At 42.1% G+C, this 9,534-nt stretch overlaps 1 protein-coding gene across 1 annotated transcript in view; it reads left to right on the top strand.

Annotated features, from left to right (window-relative positions):
- Nucleotides 1-681: 681 nt before the first annotated feature.
- Nucleotides 682-9,534, top strand: part of DYNC2H1 (dynein cytoplasmic 2 heavy chain 1) — a 432,306-nt gene continuing 423,453 nt past the window's right edge. Inside the window, exons 1-2 of the mRNA XM_036258012.1 lie at nt 682-945; nt 5,358-5,528. Of these exons, the coding sequence (XP_036113905.1) occupies nt 751-945; nt 5,358-5,528 (366 nt within the window). The 5' untranslated portion in view covers nt 682-750. The remainder of the gene's footprint in view (nt 946-5,357; nt 5,529-9,534) is intronic.

The raw sequence follows: 9,534 nt of genomic DNA, 5'->3' as shown, positions 1-9,534 counted from the left end.
TCTCTTTATTTTTTATTTATTTATTTTTATCCTCACCTGAGGACATTTTTGCATTCATCTTCAGATAGAGAGGAAGGAAGAGAGAGAGACACAACGACTGGCTGCTATCCACAGACCCCAACCTGGCCGGGTCCCTTAGCGGAACCGAACCAGGACTCTCGGGCTCGCGGGCCAACGCTCTCACCGCTGCGCCAAACCGGCCAGGGCTAATCAATCTCTTTAAAAAGAAATCTGGTAATCTTCTAAATTGTCATTACAACCTAGACGGTAAGTTGCATCTGGCAGCTGTGGGACCTGACGCTGAGGGGCTGCTGGCGGGCGCGGGTGGAGAGGACGCCCTGGAACCGGCCTCCCCAAGCCAGGTCGGGCGGCACTTGAACGCCAGAGGCATCTTTTCTCACGATGCGTTCCAGGAAGTCAGCAGAAGGAATAAAAGGCGGGGTTCGCTACCTGACACAAGCTCGACAGAATTCCGTGCAACCCACGTTTGTGAAAAACACGGAGGAACTCGGAGGCAGCACTCGGGGAATTCTAAGGGCTTTACGTGCGCGTGCGCGAGGCGGCGTCCACTGCGCGCCCGCGGCGCCGCCGTAGTGCTGCGTTGCCATAGCGACTGCCTGTGGCAGCCGCGAAGCTCCGCAGGCCCCCGGGCGGGCTCTGGGTTTGCGCCGAGGCTGCTCCTCGCTGCCCTCGCGCCTGGTTTTTCTTCCTTCTCTTTCCTGCCTCCCTCCCCTCCTGCTCTCCAAAGTCATGGCGGGCGGGACGGAGGACGTTCGCAAGCTTTTCATCGTCACTACCACCCAGAATTACTTTGGACTGGAGTCGGGGGCCTGGGACCAGCCGCTGCTGTACCACAGTCCTGAAATCAACAACTTCTTGGATGACGGGAACCAGATGCTGCTCAGGGTGCGGCGATCCGACTCCGGAGTCTCCTTTTCGAACACGGTACGGCCCGGCACCCTGCCTGAGCGCCCCCTCCGCCCCCAGTCCGACCCGCAGCGCGGTCGGGCCCCTCTCCCACCTTCCTTGCCTGGTCCTCCCGGGGGCCAAGGCTGTCTGCAGCCTTGCGTCCCGCCTGACCGAAGGAGGATCCCGTCCACACACCTCAACAGAACAGCCACATTCTTTTCTAGTTTCTTTCCCGAAAGCCTGCAGCTGGGTTATGACTAAAATAAACAAGCAAGCAAGCAAGCAAACAAAGAAACACCATTTGCCTTATTTAGTTATTAAAAGATATTTTTTCTGCCTCGTCGGTGTGGCTCAGTGGTTGAGCGTGGACCCACGCACCAAGAGGTCACCGGTTCGGTTCTGGTCAGGGCACATGCCCAGGTCGTGGGCCAGATCACTAGTGGGGGGCATGCAGGAGGCGGCCAGTCGATGTTCCCTCTACTTGATGTTTCTCTCTCTCCCTTCTTCTCTCTCTAAAAAAAAAAAATCAATAAAGAAAAAATATTATAAAAAATATTTTTCTCTTCTCTCTTTTGAGGTTCGTTGAGGCCAATTCTAGTGTATCTTTTTTTGGGTTAAATTTACTCGAGGGAAAGATTAGTTAGGAATTCAGATGTTTTACGATAGGGTGATAAAGATTTAAATTTTTTTTTGATATACAATATGTGATGTATTGATTTATTTATTGCACTGCTGCTTTGACTGGCAGATTGCTCAAGAGATGGTTGCATTTGCAATAAGAATATATATGTCAAAAAGTTAAAAAATATATGTATATGCAGAAAAAATGGCCTCACTCATTAAAGGGGCTCATAAATGGCTCAAAGATAACAAATCATTGACCTATTTTTAAACCTCTTCCTCTCCTGTTCACTCACATCCATACAGCAAGCACTGTGTACATTTTTGTAGGGTGATTGAATCATTTACCCCATTCACTATGAATCTTTAGTCATGGATTTAATTCAGTTTTATTCAATACACTTTTCTAGGCTTGGTGGGTTTGTGAAGATATAAAAAGGGTGGATAGTCATAGCTAACATTTATTTTCTCTTTACAGGTCGCGACCCCTTTGGGGGTCGAACAACCGTTTCACAGGGGTTGCCTAAGACATAACAGTAGCAAAATTACAGTTATGAAGTAGCAAGGGTCGAAGCATTAGGAAGGTTGAGAACAACTGCACACTGCCAGGCACTGTCCCAAGCACTTTATGTGTATTGGCATATTTAGTGTTCACAACAGCACTAAGATAGAAACTACTTTTATTTCTATTTTATGTCTGAGAAAAGTAAGGCACAAAGGTTCATCCTAAGTGTTAACTACTCTACTTCCCTAATAGTTATAATTCAGAATAGGTTCTGCCTTCCAGAGCCTCACTCCAGTGGCCTACAATGACGTACTCAACAAATTATCACATTGGGACATACTGTTGGAAATACCACTGAAAGTTTAGAATATCATGGGAAAACAAGAAAAGGGTTTGAATCTGTGAATATGTGTCTTGGATTGGATATTGAAAATTGAAGCCATAACTTTAAAAAGTTAATGCCATTACGTATTAGTAAAGTCCAATGCTGTTATTTTATTTTTAGTCATACATCGCAGTACAGATTTTTCATATTTGAAAATGTTTCATTATGTCTTAAGTTGTACTCTATATGTCTGAGAGTCAGCATGATTTAATAAGTTAGTAAGTTAACAAATATTTGTTGTGTATCTTCTGTAGGTCTGGCAATGTCCTGGGTGTTGGTGATAAAGCCATGAGCACGTTGGAGTTTGTCTTCAAGGAGTAAACTTTGAATGGACAAAGATAGGCTAAACCGATATATAATGTAACATAATCTTGAAGTGCTGTTAAGATAAAAATAATGTTAAAGTAGTGATGGGGGTGGCATGGAGAACTGTATTAAAATAGAGTAGGTGGGAATACCTGTCTGGATTAGTGACCTTTGAAGTGAGATTTGAATGATGAATTGTAGGCTTACATAAGATTTAAGGGAAGCATGTTCTAAGCAAAAGAAGTTGTAAGTACCAAAGCCCTGAGCTATGTCTCACCTTGGTTTCAAGGGGCAGGAAAAAAAAATCCAGAATGATTGCTGAAGTTTAGTGAATGACCAGAGAGTGTGGAAGATTATGTCACAGGCTGATCATTTAGGACCTTTTACACCATTTGGGTTGAAATAGGAAGTTATTGATAATTTTAAGCAAGTCATTTGTAATCTTGAGAAATAGAAAGATTTGCTCTGGTTTATGTTTTAGGATAGCAGTTGACAAACTTCCTGTAACAGGACAGATAAATATTTCAGGCTTTGGAGACCATAGGGTCTGTGTCACAACTTCAGCTCTGCCATTGCATTGAGAAAGCAGCCATAGAAAAATATGTAAATGAACTAATATGGCTGCATTCTAATAAAATTTTAATTTTGGACACTGATATTTGAGTTTTATATAATTATCATGTGTCACAAAATATTATCTTTTTATTTAAAAAATGTAAAAACCATTTTTAGCTTGGTGGTACCAAAATGGCAGCAGGTTGTAGTATGTTGATCCCTGATCTATCCCAGTAGGGGATAATGGTATTTTGCATCCTCCTTTAACCTTGAATGATTAGTTATAAAATAATATATTGTCAGTTAAGAAGAAGTAGCAGTGCTCTGGCCTGTGTGGCTCGGTTGGGGTGTCTTTATGTACACCAAAGAAAGGTAGTGGGTTTGATCTCCAGTCAGGGCACATGCCTAGGCTGCAGATTCGATCCCTGGTCCAGTGCATAAAGGAGGTAACCGATTGATGTTTCTCTCTCACTTGATGTTTTTCTCTCGCTTGATGTTTCTCCCTTTCTCTCTCTCTCAAATCAATGAAAACACATTATTGGGTGAGGACTGAAAAAAAAGAGGAAGTAATAGTAGCTGCCAGTGATAGGAAAACTGGCAGGAGAGGCAGCCAGGAGTGTTGGCTCCCACTTTTCCTTTTTTTAGGGAATGATGAGCAGCTGTAGCCAACTGAACCTTTGCTTTAACTCTGACTTTGGCTAGGACAAAACTTACTGCCTTGACTGATGCCCCAGGGTGCCTTGGCCAGTGATGATAGTTGCTGTTTTCAAAGTATGATCATGCAATGTATATTTTTTGAATATTTTTTTCCAGCAGGAAAAGAGGGTATGTACTACTTAATTACTAAATAGTGAATTTTTCAAATCTACAGATTTGCAGCATGTTCCCACTTGCTTGTAATTGGAATAAAATGATCTTATTAGCAATATAATTCTAATGTGTGAAAATGAGAGTTTAAGTAACACAGCTATACCAATAAATCCTTCCTGGCAGCTAAAAAATATAATGATTGGGATAAAAGCAAAGTAGCATGAAAACTCATTCATCTCTTAAGGTGTTTTCTGTACACAACAATGAACTTGTTTGAGAACTTTTTGGACTTTTCTTCCTGAGAAAAGAAATGATAACTGAAAATGATAACTGAAAATGTGTATCTAATGCAAAAACTTGTTTTAGGCAGTACATTTTTCAGCTAATGAACTAATTACTAGGAACTGACCTAGTAACATGTTTGTTTTAGTAAATTCCAGTTTAGCTCATTCAGTTCCCATTTTAAATAATCTAGTCATATGGTAATTTAGTGAAAAAGTTTGATGATCAGATACTTTAAGAAAATTTTTTTGGTGCAGGTAAAGATGATTTTAGGAGACAGACAACTAAGTTCCTTTTGATGGTTTTGAGTTTACATAAAACTTAAAAAGAACCTATTAAAATGCCAGTTTCAGGTAAGAGTGTAATTAAAATCCTTGTTATAGACTTTCTGAAGTAGAATGAAGTGTGTACGTGGGTTACACAGCTTTGATCTGAATCTGAGTGGAGTGGAGTAGTTAACAGTGTATGTCATCAATGTCTATACAGTGCTTTCTGTTTATAACTAACTTATCAAAATAGTTTTATGATACAATGTAACTGGGGAAAACTTTTAGAACCCAGGTATTCTTAAGGAGTAGAGATAGATTGGTAGTAATATGCTATGTAATTATTTTTAAAATGACTATTTTTCCAAGAGATAACATTACAGTGATAACAGCATTTTAGGGAACATTTCTTTCAAAAATTAACTTTTATGAAGATTATGTTAAAAATCATTTATTTAGCCCTGCGTGTGTGGCTCAGTGGATTGAGCATCAGCCCATGGTTTGAGAGGTCCAGATTTGATTCCCGGTAGGGTACATTCCAGGTTGGGGGCTCAATCACCAGTAAGGGATGTGCAGGAGGCAGCTGATCGATGTTTGTCTCTCACATCAATGTTTTTCTCTCCCTTCCTTACTCTGAAAAATCAATAAAAACATTAAAAAAAAATAGTGAGAACATATCTAATTCTATTTTTTAAAAATCATATATTTATTGCTTTAGATTGATTTTGCTGACACAAAGGATAAAGTGCTGGTGTTTTTCAAGCTGCGTCCTGAAGTAGTTACTGATCAGAATCTACACAGCAACATTCTTGTTTCATCTATGTTAGAATCACCTATAAATTCCCTTTATCAAGCAGTACGGCAAGTATTTGCACCAATGTTGTTAAAGGTGAGTAAAATAGCTGTAGACATTGTTTTTTTTGTTTTTTTTTTTAATTTAGATTATTTGAATAAATACATTTATAAACCAATATAAGTATTATTTTATATGCTCCATTAATATTTTAGGTTTTTAATTAAAATACGTATTCTTTTTTTTTTTTAATCCTCACCCGAGGATACTTTTCCATTTTTTGTTCAGATAGAGTGGGAGGGAGAGAGAGGAAGAGAGAGGGAGAGAAACATCGACGTGAAAGGGACACATCGAGTGGCTGCCACCCTCACGACCAACCAGGGCCGGAGACAAACTGCATCCGAGGCATGTGCCCCTAGCGGGAACCGAAGCCAGGTCTCTCTGGACCACTCCAGCTGCTGAGCCAAACTGGCCAGGGCAAAATAAGTATTCTTTTAATTAAAAAAATTAAAGTTAGCTTTGATGATAAAAAGAGAAATTGGAGAAAGACATAAAATGCAATCCACATAAGCTGTTAACATTGCCATAAGGTTGTTTTTTTTTTTTTTGTAAATCTTTATTGTTGAATGTAGAATGTATTACAGATGTTCCACATTTTTCCCCCATTGACACCCTCTTCCCCACTCCCGCCCCCCTCCCGCCTTTTCCCACACTATTGTCTGAGACCATTGGTTATGCATATAAGTTCTTTGGTTTATTTCTTTCCACCCCCCCCAACCCCTTTCCCTTTGAGGTTTGTCAGTCTAGCAATGAATTTGTACTTCTTAATCCCTTCACCTTTTTCACCCATTCCCCCAACCCCCCTCCCAACTGGCAACCAACAAAATGTTCTCTGTATCTATGAGAATGTTTCTGTTCTACCTGTTCATTTTGTCTGTAGATTCCATTGTTGATAGATATGTATTCATTGCCATTTTGTTTGTTCATACATTTTATCTTTTTCTTCAAAAAGACCCTTCATCATTTCATATAATAACGGTTTGGTAGTGATGAACTCCTTTAACTTTTTCTTGTCTGGGAAAGATTTTATATATCCATCGATTCTAAATGACAGCTTTGCAGGATAGAGTAATCTTGGTTGTAGGTTCTTGCTTTTCATCACTCTGAATATTTCTTGCCACTCCCTTCTGGTCTGCAAAGTTTCTTTTGAGAAATCAGCTGACAGCCTAATGGGAATTCCCTTGTAGCTAACTAGCTGCCTTTCTCTTGCTGCTTTTAAGATTCTCTCTTTGTCTTGAACCTTTTGCATTTTGATGATGATGTGTCTTGGTGTGGGCCTCTTGGGGTTCATCTTGTTTGGGACTCTCTGTGCTTCCTGGACTTGTATGTCTGTTTCCTTCACCAAGTTAGGGAATTTTTCTGCCATTATTGTTTCAAACAGGTTTTCAGTTTCTTGTTCTCTGTCTTCTCCTTCTGGCACCCCCAAGATGCGAATGTTGGCACGCTTGAAGTTGTCCCAGAGGCTCCTTACACTCTCCTCATTTTTTTGGATTCTTTTTTCTTTTTGCTGTTCTGATTGGGGATTTTTTTCTTCCTTATATTCCAAATTGATGGTTTGCTCCTTGGATTTACATACTCTATTATTGAAGCTGTGTAAATTATTCTTTATTTCAGTTAATGCCTCCTTCAATTCTAACTGTGTATTCATGACTTCTAACTGGTCCTTTTTTATGCTCTTGAGGCCCTCCCTAAGTTCACTGAGGTTCTCACTGAGTTCATTGAGCATCCTTATAAGCAGTATTTTGAACTCAGTATCTGTTAGGTTGCTTATCTCCATTTCGCTTAGTTCTTTTATTGGGGTTTTGTTCTGTTCTTTCATCTGGGGCCTGTTTATCTGTCTCCTCATTTTGGCTGCCTCCCTGTGTTTGTTTCAGTGTATTACTTAATGAGAGGTATGGGGCTCACTGAGGACGGATGCTGCTCGTTTGAAAGAATTTAGGAAAAACCTGAAGCAGGATCCAAGACCGGCCAATCCTATGGTTAAGCAAGTGGCAACAGCTTCGGTGGGCTTGAAAGTTGGGTGGGCTTGAAAGTTGGGTGGGGTGGGGCGGGGCCTCAGGGAGTCACCAGGGCGGGGCTACCAGTGTGAGCCAGGTTGCTGGAGTCCCAGACATGGAGACTGTCTGCCGCCCCCGGGAAGGGCTCACCAAAGGAAAAAACGCCTCTTACAGCACGTTTGTCCCCGAGAAAGCCCCCTCTCCAGCCCTGGCTCCAGTGCCAAACAGCTCAGTTCTTCCCTGTGTGTCTCTGGCGCCCCTTGAGCTGCCTCCCCTCCAAGCTTAGAGGGAGTGAGTCCGATAAGTCTGTGCGCGGGCCCTTTAAGGAGTTGCCTGGGGTTCCAGCCGCTTCAGCTTCCCTGAGCCTCAGTTTCCACTGGTTTTTCCAGCCAGACGTTATGGGGACTTCTCTTCCTGGCACTGGAACCCTGAGCGGGGTGCCTGGTGTGGGACGGGGACCCCTCAATCCTCAGGAAGGACCTTCCCAGCCGCAGGAGCCTCCTGATTTTTATCCGCCACTTGTGGGTGTGGGACCAGCCCGTCCCCTCTGCCGCTGCCTCCGCCCCTCCTACCAGTCTGGATGTGGCTGCTGCTTTAATTCCGTAGTTGTAGGACTTCCATTCAGCTTGATTTCAGGCGGTTTTGAATGATGGTTGTTCTGTAGTTTAGTTGTAACTTTGATGTGGTTGTGGGAGGACGCGATACCGTGTTTACCTACGCCAACATGTTGACCGGAAGTCCCTGTAGATTCCATTGTTGATAGATATGTATTCATTGCCATTTTGTTTGTTCATATACTTTATCTTTTCTTCAAAAAGACTCTTTATCATTTCATATAATAACGGTTTGGTGGTGATGAACTCCTTTAACTTTTTCTTGTCTGGGAAACTCTTTATATGGCCATCGATTCTAAATGACAGCTTTGTAGGATAGAGTAATCTTGGTTGTAGGTTCTTGCTTTTCATCACTCTGAATATTTCTTGCCACTCCCTTCTGGCCTGCAAAGTTTCTTTTGAGAAATCAGCTGACAGTCTTATGGGAACTCCCTTGTAGGTAACTAACTGCTTTTCTCTTGCTGCTTTTAAGATTCTCTCCTTGTCTTGAACCTTTTGCATTTTGATGATGATGTGTCTTGGTGTGGGCCTCTTGAGGTTCATCTTGTTTGGGACTCTCTGTGCTTCCTGGACTTGTATGTCTGTTTCCTTCACCAAGTTAGGGAATTTTTCTGCCATTATTGTTTCAAACAGGTTTTCAGTTTCTTGTTCTCTGTCTTCTCCTTCTGGCACCCCCAAGATGCGAATGTTGGCACGCTTGAAGTTGTCCCAGAGGCTCCTACACTCTCCTCATTTTTTTGGATTCTTTTTTCTTTTTGCTGTTCTTATTGGGCGTGTTTTGCTTCCTTATATTCCAAATCGATGGTTTGCTTCTTGGATGTACGTAGTCTACTATTGAAGCTGTGTAAATTATTCTTTATTTCAGTTAATGCCTCCTTCAATTCTGACTGTGTATCCGTCATTTCTGACTTGTCCTTATTTATGCTCTTGAGGCCCTCTCTAAGTTCACTGAGGTTCTCACTGAGTTCATTGAGCATCCTTATAAGCAGTATTTTGAACTCAGCATCTGTTAGGTTGCTTATCTTCATTTTGCTTAGTTCTTTTATTGGGGTTTTGTTCTGTTCTTTCATTTGGGACCTGTTTCTTTGTCTCCTCATTTTGGCTGCCTCCCTGTGTTTGTTTACGTGTATTACTTAAGGAGCAGTATGGGGCTCACTGAGGACGGATGCTGCTCGTTTGAAAGTATTTAGGAAAAACCTGAAGCAGGATCCAAGACCGGCCAATCCTATGGTTAAGCAAGTGGCAACAGCTTGGGTGGGCCTGAAAAATGGGTGGGGTGGGCCTGAAAGATGGGTGGGGTGGGGTGGGGTGGGGTGGGGTGGGGTGGGGCCTCAGGGAGTCACCAGGGCGGGGCTACCAGTGTGAGCCAGATTGCTGGAGTTCCAGATCTGGTGGGTGTCTGCCGCCCCAGGGAAGGGCTTACCAAAGGAA

Source organism: Molossus molossus, unplaced genomic scaffold (genome assembly GCF_014108415.1).
Source record: "Molossus molossus isolate mMolMol1 unplaced genomic scaffold, mMolMol1.p scaffold_m16_p_13, whole genome shotgun sequence".
Taxonomy (NCBI): Eukaryota; Metazoa; Chordata; class Mammalia; order Chiroptera; family Molossidae; genus Molossus; species Molossus molossus.
This window is presented reverse-complemented; position numbering and strand designations above follow the sequence as displayed.